The 22,130-nt window shown below is 34.5% G+C and overlaps 1 protein-coding gene across 1 annotated transcript in view; it reads left to right on the forward strand.

Moving 5' to 3' along the window:
• The window catches only part of TLL1 (tolloid like 1), a 381,362-nt gene that overhangs the window by 246,394 nt on the left and 112,838 nt on the right, over window positions 1-22,130 (forward strand). The window contains exon 9 of the mRNA XM_007954208.2: window positions 8,358-8,473. Coding sequence (XP_007952399.1) covers window positions 8,358-8,473 — 116 coding nt within the window. The remainder of the gene's footprint in view (window positions 1-8,357; window positions 8,474-22,130) is intronic.

Genomic DNA, 22,130 nt, shown 5'->3' on the forward strand with positions numbered 1-22,130 from the left:
CAAGGACGGGTCGCTATGAGTCAGGGCTGACTCGACGGCACATAACAACAACAACAACAACAAAGCATCAATAATTTGGTTTCTGATACAATTTTCTGAGATCTCAGACACAATATTATTTTATATGTGCTTTTATAGATAAGATTTTTTGCTAAAATATATTGTCAATGTGCAAAAATATCATTAAACTCTATTTTCTATTCATTCATGAATCCATTTATTGATTTAATGAGCAAACATTCCATAGCTCAGCAGATGACACTATGGACCATCCAGTAGACCAAACCGGAACTTCATTCCTCCCTCCTCTGCCAAGCTTCTTTTAGTCAAACTGGGCTTTCTGTTTCTTCTTCATAGTATCTCAAATTACTGCCATAATCTCCCAAATCCAGGTGTCATTATGTCCTGTCTTGATTGCTTAAATGTCTCTTAAATTGTCTCTTGCCTCCATCCTTACATCTGTTCAGTTTTCTTGCTGTTAAAGTGTTTTTAATATGCAAATCTTACTCCACTTATCTTTAGGAGAAGGACTAGTTTTCTTTTTAAGATATCTCCTTGAAGATTGGAGTCCCTGGGAAGAGTGATAAAGAACTCAGCTCTCAACTGAAATGTCCGAGAGTAGAGTCCACTGAGAGATACCTCAGAAGAAAAGCCTGATGATCTACTTCTGAAAAATCAGCCATTAAAAGCCCTATGGAGCACAGTCCTGCTCTAACACCTATAGTGTTGCCATGAGCTGGAGTCAACTCAGTGGCAATTGGTGATGGCCATCAAGATTTGAATGTTGTCTACTTTCTTGGGCTGCCTTTTCTTTAGATATTCCCTTATAGCCTAGTTTCTCACCCTTACTTCTTCTAGGCCCTAGAACCCCTAGAGCCTTAGCTTCTTTCTTAAGCCATGAACATTTAGGATTGGTTACATCCTAGATGATCCTCAGGATTTGGCTTTTATTATCTGCTACTTAAAAACACCCTGGCCTTCCAGAACTCTCATGGTGGTAAAAACATCATTTGTTGTTCTCAACTTTTGTAGCTCAGTGTTACAATGGTCAGTTTTCATTATCTGCACTTGAGTAAAAGCTTATTGAAGACTGGAAATAGCTTGCTTTCCTTACTGTATTTTAATTCTGATGTAAACTAAAAACCAGCTCCATCAAGTCTCATCACGACCCCATGTATGTCAGCATAGAATTGTGCTCCATAGGGTTTTCAATGCTGATTTTTTGGAAGTAGATTACCAGGGGTTTTTTTCAAAGTGCCTCTGAACATGCTCCAAACTCCAGCCTTTCTTTTAGCAGCTGAGAGTGTTAACAGTTTGTAGCACCTAGTGAAAAAAAAAAAAAAAAAAAGTTGCTAAATACATAATTATTGTGTGAATGAATGAGACAAGTTTAGCATGTGAAAAGCACTGCCCTAGGTAGTATGGGCTCAAGTAACAAAGCATAGACTATATACAAAAGTAGCAGAGTCTGGGAAAACATACAGACAACACAGTGCAGTGAGGAAGTAGATTTAACCATTTAAGGACAATAAAATAGTCTAGAATACTTAATTGTGCTCATACAGAACCTGTGTATAGACCAAAAGTCAGTTGTTCAAGCAGAATAAGGGAGGATTGTATGGTGTAAAATCAAAAAAGATGTGTGCAAGGTTTATATCCTTTCATAATACTTACTCAGTCTTTATACTAAACAAGTAATCTGGGAAGCTGGACTATATGAAGAAGAACATGATATCAAGATTGGAGGAAGGCTCATTAACAACTTGTGATAAGCAGATAACACAACTTTACTTGCTGAAAGTGAAGATGACTTGAATCCCTTACTGATGAAGATCAAAGACTTCAGCCTTCAGTTATGTATTACCCATCAACATAAAGAACACAAAAGTCCTCACAACTGGACCAATAAGCAACATATGTTATAATGAATGGAGAAAAGATTCCTGTTGTCTGGAATTTCATTTAACTCGGATCCACACTTAACACATAGATGCAGCCATCAAGAAATCAAACAGCATATTGCATTGGGCAAATTGGCTGCAAAAGACCTCTTGAAAGGGTTAAAAAGCAAGTGTCACTGTGAGGACGAAGGTGCACCTGACTCAAGCCATGGTATTTTCAGTTGGCTCATATGTATGTGAAAGCTGGACAATGAATAAGGAAGAACAAATAAGAATTGATGCCTTTGAATTATGATGTTGACAAAGAATATTGAATATGCTATCGACCGCCAGAAGAATCAACATATCTGTCTTGGCAAAAGTCCAGCCAGAATTCTCCTTAGAATCAAGAATAGTGAGATTACATCTCACTTATTTTGGATATGTTATCAGGAGGGATCAGTCCCTGGAGAAGGACATTATGCTTGATAAAGTAAAGGGTGAGCTAAAAAGAGAAAGACTTTCAACGAGATGGATTGACAGTGTCTGTAACAATGGTATCAAACACAGCAACAATTGTAAGGAGGATGCCAGAAAGAGTAGTGTTCTATTCCATTGTACATACAGTCGTTTCATGTCTAAACCAGGTTGCCAACAAAATAAGCCTAAAGAGAATCATCTAGATGTTTATGCATGTGCTGCAACTAAAAATCTGCTTTAGACTTCAGTAAGCCGTTACTAAGGAAAACTGGTAGCACTATGGTTAAGGCATTTGGCTGATAACTGAATGTTCGTTGGTTCAAACCCACCAGCCATTCTGTGGCAGTCTGCTTTCACAAAAGATTTACAACCTTGGAAACCCTGTGTGGGTCACTATGAGTTGGAATCTACTCAGTGGCAGTGGGTTTGGTGGGTTTTAGGCAGTTACTACAGAAATGTATTTTTAAATATTTCAGTAATTAATCTCACTATTATTGCTCACATAATGACTTAGAGTTTCTTTTAACATTTCCTTAGTTTAAAAATTTACAGCACAATTTTATGAATTACATTTAAAAATTTAAGGGAACCATGGATATAAGAATAATATGCATTTATTAGATACTATTAACCATTCAGTTTTATTTTCTCCCCTACTGTGGATTTTTTTTTAAGATTCTTTTGAAAAAGGTTGATTTAATACAAATCATTAGGTATATCTATCTGTGTTTTTCTTAGCTTTAATAGAACTTACAGATAAGCGTCTACTGAATATGAAAAAGGGACAGTTAGCCTTTGCTATTTGGTTAATTCTGTAGACATTTGTAAATGGAAGTGCAGTCAGCTCTAACTTTATTCATGTTATTAAACAGTACCAGAGTTTGTAATAATTCTTAAGCAACACGCACAACCCAATTATCATTGGGACAATTCCAGCTGATTTTCTATACTTTGTGATTTATCTAATTCAAAAGTATATGGATCATATGATAAAAAGTTTTAAAAGTTGAATTTTGTTTTAGAGTAATTTTGGTAAGACAAATGATAGTAATTGCCTCTTCATACTTATTTATTTTCCTTTCAATTATGACTAAAAATTAGTTATAGTTTAAAGATATATTCTGTGGTGGTTTAGTTTTTGTGTCACGTTGGCTAGGCCTGGTTGAGTGGCTGGGTAGCTGGATGTAGTATTCCCCATGATGAGACTGCTAATCAACTGCATGGTGCAATCTACTGTGAGCAGCTGAGTAGCTGCCTTTGGTTATGTGGTCTACTTCCCATATTTAAGAAATAGCTTTGGGAATGGTCTCTAGCTTATGGCATGCTTGGACCCTACATGTAGCCATGTCATTGTTCAGCAGCCTGCCATGCTCTGCTGACCTTGGGATTTTCAATGGACTTGAATTAATGACCTGCTGTGTGGTTTGGTAACATTGGAACTGTGCCATTTTATTTGTCGACCTTGGGCTTGTTAGCATCAGTGGCCAGTAGCTGCCTGTGTGAAGAGATGTCTCTAGCTTCAGTGGGCCAGGAGCAAGAGGTAGAGCTGAAGCCCAAGTCTGAGGGATTTCACACAGCCCCTACAGCCTGGCACTTTGAACTTGGACTTCAAGCCTCCAAACTGTGAGAGAATAAACTCCTGTTTGTTAAGGCCAACCCATTTGTGGTAGATATTCTTGTCAGAGCAGCAGTAGGTAACCAGAACACATCTAACTTTTAAGACCACAGAGTCATCCTAATTGTGGAAAAAGGCAGCTCAGGAATTTTGGGGGTGGAGGACGACACAGAAAGTCCATGAAATAGTTTTGACAAAATCCACTCATGATTATAATATCATTTGAAATCTGTAAAACAACCTTATGAAGTATACTGATAAGATGATGATTTTATAGAAGTGAAAACTAGGGCTCAAACTTTTAAGAATTGCTCATGGTGACATAATTGATAAGTGGTAATGCCAAGTCTCAAACATGTTTCTTATTATTCCATGTGCATTGTTCAGTCCATGGATGGACTATACAATTTAACTTATTGTTTATAGTTGTGCCACCTTTTCCTTGCTAATTTTCCTTTTGTTCTTTGAGTCTGAAAGTTTGTTTTCCACATCTGAGCATAAATCCCCAAATGGCCAGGAATACTGATAAAACATCTTGAGTGGTAGGGGCTAAGAAGCCTGGGACAACTACATTTATTGAGAAAAGCTTCCAGTCCATTACCACAGCTTTAGTATAGATAACTGCACTTCTTGCATAATAAGAAACTGCCATATTATAGATTTATTTAATTTTAAAATTATATGCTATATTCTGTTTAATATCTCATTTAAAAGACTTTTTTTTTTAAAATTATGATAGTACTGTTTGTGTGTATTGGATGAAATATATTGAAATGTTTTTATTCCACTTCATAAATTCCATTATAAGCATTCCCTATGGCTTTGTAGAACATTTAATCATTATAGAATTTATTTTTAAACTACTGTGAATTATATTTTTTCTCTTCCAAATGATTAGAAGCACATTGCTTGCATTAATCAAATCTTAACAAATACTCATTTGTCTAAGACTTCTTGTAAATATTACATTTATCAAGTACTCTAGGTGGTTCAGAGAACAGAGCTGAATTATGCATTTTGACCTTGAACATTTTTGTTTTGTTCCAAATTGGCTTGTATCTGCCTATTCATCAGAATAAATATTGCTTATTCCAACTTTAAATTTATTTTGTTGTGCAAATATAGTCTCTGCATTTCTAAATAAATATTTATATCATATCAGACAGTTTTTATACTTCTTTTTTGTCTTTTCAAGGTAATCACCTTTCTTTCATCATTTACATTGAGATATGCAGAACCATGTATAATTTATTGAGGATTTGATGAGATGAGAGTTCACCTGCTGGTAGCTATGACTCTGTAATATGGTAATGTCTCAGTTTCCATTGTTGTCTCCCTCAGAGGGAATTGTTCTTTCAAATTATTGAGTGAAGGTTATAAAGATGATTGAAGGAATTGTTCTTGAGTTAAAGATACTGAAAGCAGCTTAGGTCATCTTGCAAGGGTAACAAAGCTCATTTTAGAATGGTTCTGATCACCAGTCACAGCTGAACAAGGAACAATTACTATACTTTGCCAATGTCAAAATGGTCTTGAAGTATCTATCACACAATGCTGAGGCATGCAGCTAATGATTTGTTATTTCAGGTAACTGGTAATATTCAAGGAATTAGACAAGCTTAAAAAAAATACACCAATTGCCATCAGGGTGACACCAATTCAAGGTGATCCCATGTTTGTCAAAGTAGCACTGTGCTCCATAGGGTTTTCAATGGCACATTTTTCAGAAGTAGATAACTAAGCCTTTCTTCAAACGTGCCTCTGGGGGTACTTGGACTTCAGTCTTAAAGTGAGCAGCCAAGTGCATTAACAATTTCCACCATCCAGGAGAAAGTGTAACTTTTTTTCAGCAGACTTTACTTACGATCAACAGAAAACAGATAGTTAATAAATGTCTACATCTTGATGAAAAACTTGAACTTTCCATGATGTTTTTTAATCTTTAAAAGTTATTATTTTTGCACTTATTTTGAGAAAAAAATTTCATTGTATACAGACATACATTGGAGATACAGTGGGTTCATTCCAGATAACCACAATAAAGCAAATATTGCACTAAAGCAAGCCGCACAATTTTTGATTTCCCAGTACATACAAAAATTATGTTTACACAGTTAAGTGTGCAATATCATTATGAAAAAGATTAAAATATTATGAGAATTACCAAAATGTGACACAGAGTCAAAATATGAGCACATGCTATTGGAAAAATCATCAGGGACTTACTCAATGCAGGATTGCCACTCCTTCAATTTGTAAAAAACATAATATCTGTGAAGTACAATAATGCAAAGTGCAGTAAAATGAGGTGTGCCTGTATAGCATTTTGTTACTACTTTCATTAAGTACTTTTTGGTTATCTTTCATTGGTCAGTATTAAATTTAGCCTCAATTCACACTGAATATATTAATGGAATGTTTCATGTTGTTCCAGAGAGACATAAGCTAGGTATCTTTGACCTGAATCTGAATAGGTGGCTTTTAAACTGACTGGAAGAATCCATATTTGTGCCCATTACAGAGAAAGATAATACAACAGAATGTGAAAATTATCAAACAATATCATTAATATGACATTAATATCAAATTTTGCTGAAGAAAATTAAAAAATGATTATAGTAATTTATTGGGAGGGAACTTCCAGATATTCAAGCCAGATTCAGAAGAGAACGTGGAACAAAGGATATTATGGCTGATGTCAGATGGATCTTGGTTGAAAGCAAATACCAGACAGATGTTTACCTATGTTTTATTGACTATGCAAAGACATTTGACTGTGTGGATCCTAACAAATTATGGATAACATTGTGAAGAATGGGAATTCCAGAACACTTAATTGTGCTCATGAGAAGTGTGTACATAGACCAAGAGGCTGTTGCTCGAACAGAACAAGGGGATACTGCATCATCATTTAAAATCATAAAAAGTGTGCATCCGTCTTGTATCCTTTCACCATACGTATTCAATCTCTATGTTGAGCAAATAATACAAGAAACTGGACTATATGAAGAAGAATGTGACATCAAGATTGGAGGAAGGCTCCTTAACAACCTGTGATATACAGATGATACAACCTTGCTTGCTTAAAATGAAGATGACTTGAAGCACTTACTGATGAAGATCAAATACTATAATCTTCAGTATGGATTACATCTCAACATAAAGAAAACAAAAATCCTCACAACTGGACCAATAAGCAACATCATGATAAATGGAGAAAAGATTGAATTTGTCAGAGATTTCATTTTACTTGAATCTACAATCAACACCCATGTAAGCAGCAGTCAAGAAATCAGACACTGTATTACACTGCACAAATCTGCTGCAAAAGACCTCTTTAAAGTGTTAAGAAGTAAAGATGTCACTTTGAAGACTAAGGTGTGCCTAAACCAAGCCATGGTATTTTCAGTTGCCTCACATGTATGGGAAAGCTGAACAATGAATAAGAATTGATGCCTTTGAATTGTGGTGTTGGTGAAGAATACTGAAAATACCATGGACTGCTAGAAGAACAAACAAATCTATCCTGGAAGAAATGCAGCCAGAATTCTCCTTAGAAGTGAGAATTGCCAGACTTTGTCTCACCTATTTTAGTCATGTTGTCAGAAGGGACCCTTCCCTGGATAAGGATATTGTGTTTGGTAAAGTGGGGGTTCAATGGAAATTGGAAGACTCTCACCAAGATGGGTTGACCCAGTGGCTGCAATGATGGGCTCAAGGACTGTGAGTATCATGAATAACCAGGCAGTGTTTTGTTCTGTTGTACATAGTGTCACTATGTGTTGGAGTCAAAAACAACAAAAAATTGACTTTAATCTCTTTGTGAATGAATGAAAAAGGTTTCCATCAGGAACAACGTTTTAAATTCTAGATTAAAAAAAAAAAAAAAAAAAGACGAGTCTCCATCCAGTTGATTCTGACTCATGGTAGCCCCTGTGTTACAAAGTAGAACTGCGCTCCACAGAGTTTCCACAACTGTGACCTTTAGGGTGCAGATCTCCAGTGCTTCTTCCAAAGTGCATATGGGTGGATTCTAATCACCGACTCTTCCTTAGTAGTTGAGTGCTTAGCCATTTGCACCACTGAGAACTCCAGACTGCCAGGTTATTTATTTTATAATTTTGCCAAACATTGGATTGTGGTGAAGCCACTGAGGATATTGAAAGTTTGGTAAGAGCAACATAAAAAGAAATTGAATTAGAAAGAAAAAGTCTTGTATAAAATACAAATATATACTCTTGTTTAAAACAAACAAAAAACTCAACACTTTATGTATTTGTATCTGTCTTCTTAATAAGATCTCCTTTTCATGAAATATGGATAAGTCCTTTTGTAATCAAATAATTTATGTATATATCTTTTCTTTCTTTTTTCCATTTTAGCATGTGGAGAAACGCTACAAGAATCCAATGGCAACCTTTCTTCCCCAGGATTTCCAAATGGCTACCCTTCTTATACACACTGCATCTGGAGAATCTCTGTTACCCCAGGGGAGAAGGTAGTTTATAACACTAAGAGTTTCATTTGAGTCTCATATAAGTACAATAGATCACTCATCTCTTAAATATAATTTCCTTTATTTAAAAATCTTATTTAATTCTTCAAATAAAAGACCTAAAACCACAGATAATTCATAATGGAAATTATTTAAATTCCAGGGTCTTTTTTTGAAAGAGATAATTTTAAAAATAAAAATCCTATAAAGTGATTGAAATAATAAAAATATGTCCTCAGACAAAATGAAATTAAGTTAGAATTCAGTATCAGAGAGGTAAGTAGAAAAATGCCCACATATTATAACATTAAGAAATAAAAGTCTAAATATCCAATTCAGCAAAGAAATAATTAGAAGTTATTTTCAATTGTAATATAACAAACATACTACATACCAGACTTGTAGGATGCAACTAAATCAGTACTTTGAAGCAAATTCAGTCTTAAATATTTATGTTAGGAAACAAGAAAGACCCGAAACTAATAAGCTAAATATCCATATACAGAACTTAGCAAGAACAGTAAAATAAATGGAAAATACTTACAGAAGTAAGTAATAAAGAAAAGATAAAACTTAATGTGTGAAAATAACATATATGACAAAGTATAAAACAAGTTAGTTCTACGAATTGACTTAAAAAAACAGCAAACATGAAAAGATAGATCAGGAAGGATAATAGTAAAAATACAACAATCTAATATTTAGAATTATGAGATTATTATAATCATAAGTACTTTATACACCAAAGTGAGAATAAAATGATATTTTGAAAAACTTTATACCGATAAATTTAGAAATTTAAGTGAAATGGACAAATTGCCATAAAATATAATTTACTAAATTCTTATTAAAAAAAACTTTAATACCTCTGTAGCAATTAAAATGAAATTACAAATTAATTGGAGTATTAGTCAAAAAAAAGTTAACAACAGCAACAAAAAAACCTGGGCTCAAAATGCTTAATTTATCAATTCTACCCAACATTCTACCCAACAGAAGTATAGAGAAATACTTATAATCTCATGTAAATTTTCTAGAGATGAAAAGGAACACATTCTTCCATTTATGTGATTACCAGAAACTTGATACCAGTCTTAATAAAACACAAACAATGCAACCACTGCCGTCTGATCCAAGTCATAGCGACCCCTCCTTGGGTTTCCGAGGCAGTATCACTATGAAATAGATTGTCCAACCTTCCTTCCAAGGAGTGGCTGGTGGGTAATGTAAAAGGGAAAAACAGAACCCAAACTCACACATGGACATGGCTGCAAAAAGCTCCAAAACTAAAACACACACACACACACACACACATACACATATATAATTTATTTTACACATGTGAAAACATTAGAATAGTTAATTTAAGAAAACTCCTGCTCAGGGCAAGAAGTAGTTGACAAGCAAAGGAGAGAAGGTGCATGTTATTTGCATTAAAATATGGTACATAGTTTTGATTTAATGCTTTTAACCCGTTAATCTATCTGGAATAGCTTCAATGTATTTGTTATCTTTGGGGGGAATGCAGTGGTAGTTAAAGAATGTTTTATATCTCTAGTAATTGAATGTCGCTATGGGTATGAAGCTGGCTGTTGCAATAGTAGTATTGAAAATTTAGAATGACAAAATTTGTGTCGCCTGACTAATTATCGCACATAAAAACTTACTGTTATCACCAAGCACAGTAATATATAGACAGTTCTTCATGTATCTATTTTTATATATTTCTTTTATTAAATGGAATTTTAGGAATAATATTTTATCATGTTTTAAGTGAACATTTGCACAGCAAATTATGTTCTATTTGAACATTTTTTTATACAAATTTTTCTCTGCCATTTGTTACAATTTTACCATATGTCAGCATTTCCATTATTTCTACTCTATTTGTTCTGTTTCCATTGATTTAACCTTCCTTCACCTTCTTGCCTCTCATCTTTGCTGTTGAGTAAATGTTGATTGATTGGTCTCATATAGTCAATCGTTTAAGGAAGCACAATACTCACAGGTGATATTGTTTATTTTATAAGCCAACCTATTATTTGGCTGAAAGGTGACCTGCAGAAATAGCTTCAATTCCAAGTTCAAAGGATATCCTAGGGTAATAATCTTCTATCAGTCTAGTAGGTCTGGCAGTTTTTTGAAATTTGAATTTTATTTTACATTTTTCTCTCATTCTACATAGGGCCTTTTACTGTTCCCTGGTTAGAATGATTGGTAGTTGTAGCAAGGCACCATCTAGTTCTTCCGGTCTCAGGTTAAAAGAGGTCAGGGTTCCTGTGAGATGTTAGTCCCATGGACAAAATGAAAATTTGAGCCTTTGATTTCTTTCATGCTTTTTTTGCTCCACACATGTAGAAACCAATAGTTGTATCTTAACCAAAAAAAAAAAAAAAAAAAACTACAACTTAACTGCCATCAAGTTGAATCTGACTCATAGTGATCCTTCCTTAGTTTTTCAAGGTGGTATCACTATGGACAAATATCAGTACAGACAGAAATCCAATCATTTGGCCGGGCAGCTGTCTTCCAAATCTCTTTGCTTAGCCAAGTGAGTACTTCCAGTGGGGCATCGATTTGTTGAAACATCTCAATGGGATTCCATCAGTTCCTGGAGCCTTGTTCTTCACCAGTTCTTTCAGTGCGGCTTCGACTTCTTCCTTCAGTACTACTGGTTCTTGAACATATGCCACCTCCTGAAATGGATGAACATCAAACAGTTCTTTTTGGTACAGTGACTCTGTGTATTCTTTCCATCTTCTTTTGATGTTTCCTGCATCATCCATATTAGTACCTGTTCCAAAGAAAGGTGATCCCACAGAATGTAGAAATTATCAAACAATATTAATATAACATGCAAGTAAAATCTCACTGAAGATAATTCTAAAATGGTTGCAGCAATATATTGACAGAGAACTTCCAGAAGTGCAAGCTGGATTCAGAAGAGGACATGGAACGAGAGATATCATTGTTGATGTCAGATGGATCTTGGTTCAAAGCAAAGAATACCAGAAAGATGTTTACTTGTGTTTTATTGACTATGCAAAAACATTTGATTGTGTGGATCATAACAAATTTAGGATAAAGATGAATGGCAATTCCAGAACACTTAATTGTACTCATGAGGAACCTGTACATAGATCAGGAGGCTGTCATTTGAATAGAAAAAGGCAATACTGCATGGTTTAAAATCAAGATGGGAGAGTGTCAGGTTGTGTCCTTTCACCATACTTTTTCAATCTGTATACTGAGCAAATAATCCAAGAAGCTGGACTATATGAAGAACAGCATGGCATCAGGATTGGAGGAAGAATCATTAACAACCTGTGATACGCTGACAGAACAACTTTGCCTGCTGAAACTGAGGATGACTTGAAGCACTTACTGATGAAGATTGAAGACTACAGTCTGCAGTATGGATTACATCTCAATATAAAGAAAACAAAATCCTCACAACTGGACCAATAAGCAGCATCATGATAAATGGAGAAAACATTGAAATTGTGAAAGACTTCATATTGTTTGGTTCTACAATCAATGCCAATGGAAACACCAGTCAGGACATCAGATGATGTATAGCACTGGGCAAATTGGCTGCAAAGGACCTCTTTCAAGTACTGAAGAGCAAAGATGTCTCCTTGAGTTCTAAGTTGCGCCTGACACAAGCCGTGGTATTTTCAAACACCTTATAGCTATGTGAGAGGTGGACAATGAATAATAAGGTAGACTGAAGAATTGATGCTTTTGAGCTGTGGCATTGGTGAAGAATGCTGAAAGTATCGTGGATTGATAAAGGAACTAACAGGTCTGTCCTGGAGGAGGTATAGCAGAATGCTCCTTGGAGGCGAGAATGGCCAGACTTCGTCTCACCTACTTTGGTCACATTGTCAGAAAAGACCATTCCCTGGAGAAGGATGCCATGCTTGGTAATACGGAGGGTCGACGAAAGAGGGCAAGGCCCTCAATGTAATGGATTGACATGGTGGCAGTGGCAATGGGCTCAAGTGTGACAAGAATAACGGTGCTTGTGCAGGACCAGGTGGTGTTTTGTTCTGCTGTGCATAGGGTCGCTGTGAGTCAGAGACACCTCCACAGCACCTAACAAAAACAACAGCACTATGGGAGTAGATTGCCCAGCCTTCTTTCCAAGGAGTGGCTGGTGGGTTTGAACTGCCAGCCTTCTCAATAACAGTCAAATGCCTTAGACACTATGCTACCAGAGCTCCTCAAATGTATCTTAGATGACTGCTAACAAGTTTTTAAAATCCCAGACACTACTGACCGAGCTAGGATGTAGAACATTATCTTTGTGAACTATGTTATACAAGTTGATCAGGTTGGCCCTGAGACTATAGTCTTTCAACCCAGTAAACTGATCATATAAGTGGTTTGGATATGTCTAGGACAATTTTGTAACTATATTCCCTACGTGGTTTGTTATATATGTGAATATATGTGCAGCATACAAAACATGTATATGTATATATATGCCTAAAGATACATCTACACCTGCATATGCGTTTACTCATATATGCCTTCATATACACATTTATGCATCTGTTTCTACCAACATTGCTACCCACATATGTTTTTTGGATGTTTTACTGTTGTTTCAGAAATGTATATGTTACAGCATTTACCAAGATTGTCCCTTTTTCTAATGTAATTCTTATTGTCTTTATTTCTCTTTGTCAGGTTGTGCTGACTTCACCCATATATTTGGAATTGCCTTACCCAATGCCACAGTAACAAGTTTCTACTATCTAGAAAGTGTTTCCCCCTTCTCCCTCCCATCCCTGGTAACCATTAAAGAACTTTTTTTCTGTGTATATATCTATTCTTGACTTTTTATAGTAGTGGGACTTACAATATTTGTCCTACTGTCATTGGCTTATTTCACTTTGCATAATTTTAGAAATACATTATGATTACAGATTCTTATTGATTCATTATGAACACAGATTCTTCCATGTTATGAGATGTTTCATAGACTCATTAATCTTTATAATTCATAGAAACCAAACTCACTGCCATTGAGTTGATTCCTAGTCATAGTGACCCCTCCTTGGATTTCCAAGGTGATATCTCTATGGAAATGGATTACCCAGTCTTCATTCCAAAGAGTGTCTTGTAGGTTTGAACCCCAGCTTTCTGTTTAGCAGTCAAATGCCTTAAGCATTATGCTACCAGAGCTCCTATTGTATATATGTATCATAACTTATTTATCCACTCATCCATTGATGGACAATTATGTTGTTTCCATCTTTTTGCTGTTGTAAAGAATGCTGAATTAACATAGGTGTAAGTCTTTTTGTGTCACTATTTTTGTATTTCTAGAATATACACCTGGTAATTGGATTGCTGAATCATAAAATATTTCTATGTCTAGCTTTTTGAGGATGTGCCATACCATTTTCCATAATGTTTATGTCATTTCATGGGAGCTCTGGTGGCATAGTCCCACCAGAAGTGCCCTAATCCGCCCACAACCTTGCAAGCATTTGTTGTTTTCTATCTTTTTTTCTTTTTTTTTGTAGGGGCATATAGCTATTTTTAATTTAACAAATATAACTCTTACTCTAATGTAATTATGGGTGCTTATTAATTATTTTTTAACTTATCTTAATAAGCGGTTGAAAATATATTCTGAAAATCATTTTGAAAGGACTAAAGATAAAATTCTGATAGAAAATAAAGTTTGAGAGCAAGTTGAAAATAATATATGCGCTTATAAAAAGAAAACTACACAATATGAAGTTTGTGAACAAGATAAATCAAATTACATGAGCTAATAATAGCAAGAGGGTGTCTGGAAAAAAAAAATCCTCCTCTATAATTGGACTATATGAAGAAAATGAAGCATCTGGATTGCAGGAAGACCCATTAAAAACCTGTGATATTCAGAAGACACAACCTTGGTTGCTGGAAGTAAAGAGGACTGGAAGTACTATAGGCTTCAGTATAGATTACATCTCAGCATAAAGAAAACAAAATTCCTCACAACTGAACCAGTGAGCAACATCAGGAAAAATAGAGAAAAGATTGAAATTGTCAAGAGCTTAATTTTACTTGGATCTACAATCAACAACCTTGGAAGTAGCAGTCAGGAAATGAAATGATGTATTACATCAGATAAATCTGCTGCAAAAAGACATTAAAGTGTTGAAAAGCAAAGATGCCACTTTGAAGATGAAGGTGCATCTGACCCAAGTCATGGTATTTTCAGTTGCCTCATATTGTACAAAAGCTGAACAATGAATAAGGAAGACTGAAGAAGAATTGATGCATTTGAATCATGATGTTGGCAAAGAATATTGAATATACCATGTACTGCCAGAAGAATGAACAAATTTATCTTGGAAGTACAACCAGAATGTTCCTTAAAAGCATGGATGGCAAGACATCATCTCACATACTTTGGACATGTTATCAGGAGGGACCAATTTCTGAAGAATGACATCATGTTTGGTAAAGAAGGAAGTCAGCAAAAATAAGGAAGACCCTCTACAAGACAGACTGACACAATGGCTTCCACAATGGGCTCAAACATAACAATGATTGTGAGGATTACCCAAGACTGTGCAGTGTTTCATTCTGCTGTACATAGGTTCACTATGAGTCATAACTTACTCAGCGGCACTTAACCACAATAATTGGAATATACTTTCCATTAATATCTTTTGTTAACCTTCTTTTTCAAAATACAGTTGATTCGCTTTTATGTATGATTACCAATGCAGCTACATTTTCCAAACAGATGCAAATAATAAAAAAACAAAACAAACAAAAAAACCTATCATCTTTTTATTATTATATTTCTTATTATTTATGATAATTATCAAATAAATAGGATTGGTATAATGGCCAGTGAACAATATTAACTCATTTTCAAACCCTATTAGTGTCTTTATTATTTTATTCCATTTAATATCTGAGTTTAATCTGCTGTTATTTTATTTTTATTATTATTATTTTTTATTATGATTTGGGTGAAAATTTACAGAGCAAATTCACTTTCCATACAACAGTTCACATACACTTTGTCCCATGACATTGACTACAATTTACCCCAATGCAACAGTGTCTCTCCCACTTCCTCCCTCGCAATAGTTACCTCTTCCCTGTGTCCATCCCTCCATGCACTCCTGCCCCCTGAGCTGTCTCCCTGTACAAAACAGCCCTTCTTTCTCCCATGACTGTTCTCTCCAAGGAGTGTGTCTACCTCAGGTAAATGTGCAACTCATATGCCTGTCTTTTGTTTGGCTGGAATCCACAGGTGTGGGTTCAGTTCCAGACCTGAAGGGGATAATCTGCTGTTATTTTTTACTTTTTAATTGGAAGTTTAGCTATTTAATTTCAAGTATAATTTCTTTTCCAATAAAAATATTTAAGACTATACATTTTCAAGTAAGAACTATTTAGCTGAATTCCACCAGTTTATCATATTCTGCTTTTGTTCTTTTTCAACTCTAATTATCTTTTGTTTCTATTATAATTTCCCAAGTCATGGCTTTTCACATGGTTTATATTCTTTCCTAATGGTGTTTTGCTAATAATGCTTTTCTAATTAATCTCTTATTCATTCACCTTTCAGTCAGAGAGTGTGCTCTGCAACATACAAATCTTTGAAATATCTTGAGGCAGGCAGTATGACATTGGACATGACCAATACACATGAAAATTAATGTTTACTTTAAAAATATATTTTGTGCAATATTTAGTTACAAAGTTCTCTATATATTCATTAATTTTTAGTTGTGCTGTTCATACTTTTAATATATGATTTTTTTTTCTGTTTTATCTACCAAATAGTTAAAAATATGTTAATGTTTGTCACTATTTGGTAGATTTATCACTCTCTATAGTTTTGTTCATTTTATTTTGTAAATGTTCTTGCTATCTTACTATATACATATATAGTTAGAGTGTTACATTTTCCTGATGAATTAAATATTTATCATTATGTAGTTAATCATTTTATCACTAGTTATGATTTAGGTGAAAACTCTATTTTATTTGAAATTAATAAACTTATATGAACTTCCTTTTGATGAATATTTCCCCAGGTCTAGGCTTATTCAGCTTCAGACATTTAATCGTTCTGTGATCTGTGCTCCAGGGTATCTCGTTTAGATTGAATATACTTTGGTTTAATTTTTTATTTTCTCCATAATTGAAAGTCTTTTTTTTAATAAACACCAGAGTATTTATTGTAGTTACATTTTTGTGATTACCGTAATGTATTATTGTTTGTTTTCTATATGTTCTTCTTTTTCTCCTTTTGTTCTCCCTTTTTGACTTTCTGGATATTAAATTATAATTTTATTTTCCCTCCATTTTCCTTTTTTTCTCATCACTCGTTCAAAAATTTAAAATGCATATTCTTTTATTAGGTACCCTCTTTCTACCAGCCTTCCACCTTAATAAAATTATATTTACTTAGTGTCTTTGTCCTCTTCCTAAACCATTCAAAAATCCTGAAATGTTTTAATTCAGATCAGTTCCTCTCACCCTATTTGCTATTATTTTGTATTATTTTTGTTAAATCCTGCATTCTCTCACACAAAATTTATTATTTGTTTCACTCTATGCAAATATTTAACTTTTTTCTCTTTAAATCAATATTTCTTATATCTCACACTTCCATCCTGGCTCATTTTGGTTCATCATATAGCTTATACTTTAGATTTCCTTTTTTAATGAACATTTTATTTATATTTTGTCTAATGAATTTTTTTTTCTCTAATTCATGGAAATATAGTTTTATTGGATATAGTTGCCTTTAAATAGTCAACTTTATAGAAAATAAAAATTTGCAGAAATACTTTCATTTAAAATATTTGTTATTATTATTTGTTGTTGTTATGTGCCGTTGAGTTGGACCTGACTCATAGCAACCCCTTCTTGGGTTTCCGAGGCAGTATCACTAGGGAAGTAGATTGCCCTGTCTTCCTTCTGAGGAGTGGCTGATGGGTTTGAACCACCAGCCTTCTGGTTAGCAGTCAAGTGCCTTTAGGTACTACACTAATATAGACTCTGGAAAATACAAGTTTTCAAAGCTGATTCCATGAGCACTAAACATTTAATAAATTAATAACCATATATAATTTGACAATTTTATATAAAACTATGCTGATTACAAATGATTGGTCAGTTTCCTCAAATCCTGAAAACTCAGGTACTCCCAAATAACTTTTAAAATAAAATTCATTCTAAATGCATTGTAAAATTATATTCAGCTTCTTTTGTTTTATAAAACTTGTTTTGTTGTTTGGTGCCATTGATTTTAGATTATAATATTATATTGCCCAACCTTCCTTCCAAGGAGTGGCTGGTGGGTTTGAACTGCCAGCCTTCTAGTTAACAGTCAAGTGCCTTAGGCATTATGCCACCAGACCTCCTTTTATAAAACTAGTATAATTCTAATAGGCATAATTCATGTAACACAAAAAGTAAAACTATGAAACAGCTTCCCATAAATGTATAAAAATTGATCTATACAAATATAATTAAATCAAACTCTGTAATTTGTAAAATTACAATTCCAAGTTGTTTGGATTTTAGAAAATTTGTTAATTTGTCAAATGTTTTGTTAAATATAAATATGTTTTTTTGATAAAATAAAAAAAAACTCAACATTTTTGTAAATGATAGAAGTACTAGAATTGAATATGCATATTTAATAAAAAAAGCAATTCAATGACTTAAGAGTAGAATGATAATTCTTTTTCCAGTTCAACAAGTAAAAGAAAATAATACTTATGGAAGGCTTACATTACATCAGGTGCTGTGCTGAACTTTTCTTATCTTTTCTAACACAACAATGAGTATAGGTACAATAATTATCAATTATCTCCATTTCACATGTGAAAAAAATCAGAATTTACGAAAGATTGAGTGGTCTGCCTAACATCACTCATCTTATATTTGACAGAGCTAATTAATTTTCTCTGCTTACAAATGATACTATTCTCTTCTCAAAATTTTAATATAATCCACTGAAAACTTTATCGGATCCAACTCATACCCTCCTTGGGTTTTCCAGGCAGTATCACTACAGAAGTACCAACCTTCCACTCGAGGAGCGTCTGGTGGGTTTGAACCGCTAGGTTTCTGGTTAGCTGTCAAATGCCTTAGGCATTACGTCACCAGAGCACCTACAAATGATATTGTTCTCTTTTCAATATCTCAATATAATCAACTGAAAACTTTATATACAACTCATGGCAACTCCTCCTTGGGTTTCCGAGGCAGTATCTCTATAGAAGTACATTGCTCAGTCTTCCTTCCGAGGAGTGGCTGGTGGGTTTGAACTGTCAGCCTTCTGGTTAGTGGTCAAATACCTTAGGCACTATGCCAACAGAACTCCTTATATAGAACTAAAGCAAAAAAAAAAAAAAAATCCAAAACATTCTCTATTTGATTACCTCTATGTAAAGGAGCTCTGGTAGCATAGTTCAAACATGGTAGCATGGTTCAAACCCACCAGCCAGTCCTCAGACGGAAGATGGGGCAATCTACTTCCATAGTGATACTGCCTCAGAAACCCAAGGAGGGGTGGCTATGAGTTGGGTCTGACTCAATGGCACATAACAACAACAATAACAACATGTAGAAGTAGGGCAATTCTGACGATGTAGTGTCTAAATCATTTGACTGCTAACCAGAAGGCTGGAGATTCAAACCCACCAGCCACTCCTCAGAAGGAAGATTGGGCAATCTGCCTCTGTAGTGATACTGCCTCAGAAACCCAAGGTAGAGTCACTATGAGTTGGATCCAACTCGATGGCAGTGAGTGTTTTTTTTTTTTTTTTATTTTTAGTATATAGAGCTAGAGATGATCAAATAAAAATTGTTAAATAAACAATGGCATACTATGTACCAGTTTATATAATATTATAAATTGTCACTTTTCTCAAATTAACATATACTTATAACTTAAAATAAATTCTTAATGTAATTTATTTTGTACCCATTTATTTTGTAACTATCAAAATGATTTTAAAAATATTATGAAACTTCAGTAATTTAAATTGTGTGGTAATAGCAAAATAGATTTATGGATTAATAGAACAATTAAGAAGATCAGAATCATCCCTTTTACTCATATATGGGTAATTTGCTCAAATAACTTGGAAAACAGTATTTTTCAATAAGAAAAGACCAAACTCACTGCCATCGCATCATTTCTGACTCATAGTGACCCCCATTGGGTTTCTGAGGCTGAAAATCTTTTTGAAAGTAGATCGCCCAGTCTTCCTTCTGTGGAGTAGCTGGTGGGTTTGAACCGCTGACCTTCAACAGCTTTTAAATATTTGTGAAAAAATTAAACTTTTACTTCATTCTAAATACTTTTCTGAAGATAATAAATATGTTGTTGCTGTTGTTGTTATGTGACGTCATGTCGGACCTGACTCAAAGTGACCCCTCCTTGGGTTTCCGAGGCAATATCACTATAGAAGTAGATTGCCCCATCTTCCTTTCGAGGAGTGGCTGGTGGGTTTGAACCGCCAGCCTTCTGGTTAGCAGTCAAGTGCCTTAGGCACTATGCTACCACAGCTAATAAATTTGTAACTTATATATATATATTTTCACTATTAGAAACAATTCTTAGGCACATGAACTAAAAATAAGAAATTGTAAAGTAACTGGTTTTTAGAATTATTTACATGAAATTAAATATATTTATAGAAATACAAAAGAATAAATAAAAATCAATATAAGAAAAATCATAACATACACTTGAGACACAATTTGTATTCTTAATATATAAAGAGCTCCTATAAACCAATAAAGAAAAGATTACTAATACAGTAAAAAAAAAAATAAATAAATAAATAATGAAGCAAAAATTCACTGAATTACAAGTACAAATAAATATCCAGTTAATATGTAAAATTATGAGTGCTCCAACTTGTTATGGGGCACTCTGGTGGTGTAGTGCTTAAGGCATTTGACTGCTAACCAGAAGGCTGACAGTAGCCACTCCTCAGAAGGAAGATTGGGCAATCTACTTCTGTAGTAACACTGCCTCGGAAACCCAAGGAGGAGTCGGTGTGGACTGGATCTAACTCAACAGTAGTGAGTTTGGTTGTTTTTTGGTAACGTTATGAAAGAAATGCTATTTGAAACAACAATAATGTGTAATACCATGAAACATGAGAGCCGGAACTACAAGGGACTGTCTTGTTTATCTGGGTCTCTCAAATTTTCCTCTTTGACAAACAGAATATTTTTAATGCATTTTATTGAAATAAAATTTATGTACAGTGAAATACACAAAACTAAAGTGACATGGGTCAATGCATTTTTTTTTTTTTTTTTGCAGTATTCCCTCCCTTCCCCTCCCCCAACCCCTGGCAACCAGCAAAGAAAGTTTCCCTCCATATATAAACCTTTTCTTGACCCTCCACAACAATGAACTAATACTATATTTGTCATTCTGTGATTGACTTATTTCACTCAGCATAATGTCCTCCAAGTTCATCCATGTTATGCAGTGTTTTGCAGATTCTACAATATTCTTTAGGGTTACATAGTATTCCATTGTGTGCAGGTACCATAGTTTGGATATCCATTCTTCTGTTGATAGGTATGTAGGTTGTTTCCATCTTTTTGCTATTGTAAATAGTGCTGCAATGAACATGAGTGTGCATACATCTGTTCCTGTTCTGGCTCTCATAAAGTTTTTCAGTAATATATCACACAGTATTTCATTGCTATTTATAAGGTTTTCATTGGCCAATTTTTTTGAGAAGTGGATGGCCTCTTCCCTCTTCTGAGTCTAAGCCCAGAAGCTCTGCTGAAACCTGTCCACCTTGGGTAACCCTGGTGGCATTTGAAACACCTATTGCATAGCCTCCAGCCTCACAGCAACGTGCAAGCCACCACAGTATGACAAACTGGACAGACAAGTTCTCCCTTAGCTGTTCCAAACCACTTCCCTCACTTCCTGGTCTCCCTTAGCTGTTCCGGTTTTAATGCACTTTACTTATTAAATGACAAAGGTAAAATGGAATGATAATATATCTTCGATCAAAATGATTCACAGTTCATGCAAGTAGAAATTGAAATCTTTCTGAATGACATTTGATTATCTCTGGTGGCATAGTACCTAAGGCATTTTACTGCTAACCAGAAGGCTAGCTGTTCAAACCCATCAGCCACTCCTTGGAAGGAAGGTTGGGCAGTCTACTTCCATAGTGATTCAGCCCCAGAAACCCAAGGAGGGGTTGCTATGAGTTGGATCCGACTTGACTTTTTTTTTTTTTTGGTATCACATCTTTTAACATGTGTCTTCGGTTTTATACAGAAATTTTTCCTAGAGCAATTATGTGAGATATGTGCAAATATAGTTATTTATGATAATGAAGAATAGAAACAAAATAAATTTTGCAAACTAAAATAAAATATTCATATATTCAAATTTTTACAATATATTGTGAGATTAGGAAGCAGATTAAAACTCATAGGCAGGAAAATAAATAATTTAAAAATTACATATGAAAGACCAGAGGGAAAATAAAAGGAAAGAGTATATATCAACAGTGTTTATTTCTACCTGATGTTGTTGATGTTGTTGTTGTTAAGTGCCGTCGAGTCGTTTCCGACTCATAGCGACCCCATGCACAGCAGAACGAAACACTGCCCGATCCCGCAC

The sequence above is a fragment of the Orycteropus afer genome, unplaced genomic scaffold (assembly GCF_000298275.1).
Source record: "Orycteropus afer afer isolate SDZICR_OR568_19922 unplaced genomic scaffold, OryAfe1.0 scaffold00443, whole genome shotgun sequence".
Lineage (NCBI taxonomy): Eukaryota > Metazoa > Chordata > Mammalia > Tubulidentata > Orycteropodidae > Orycteropus > Orycteropus afer.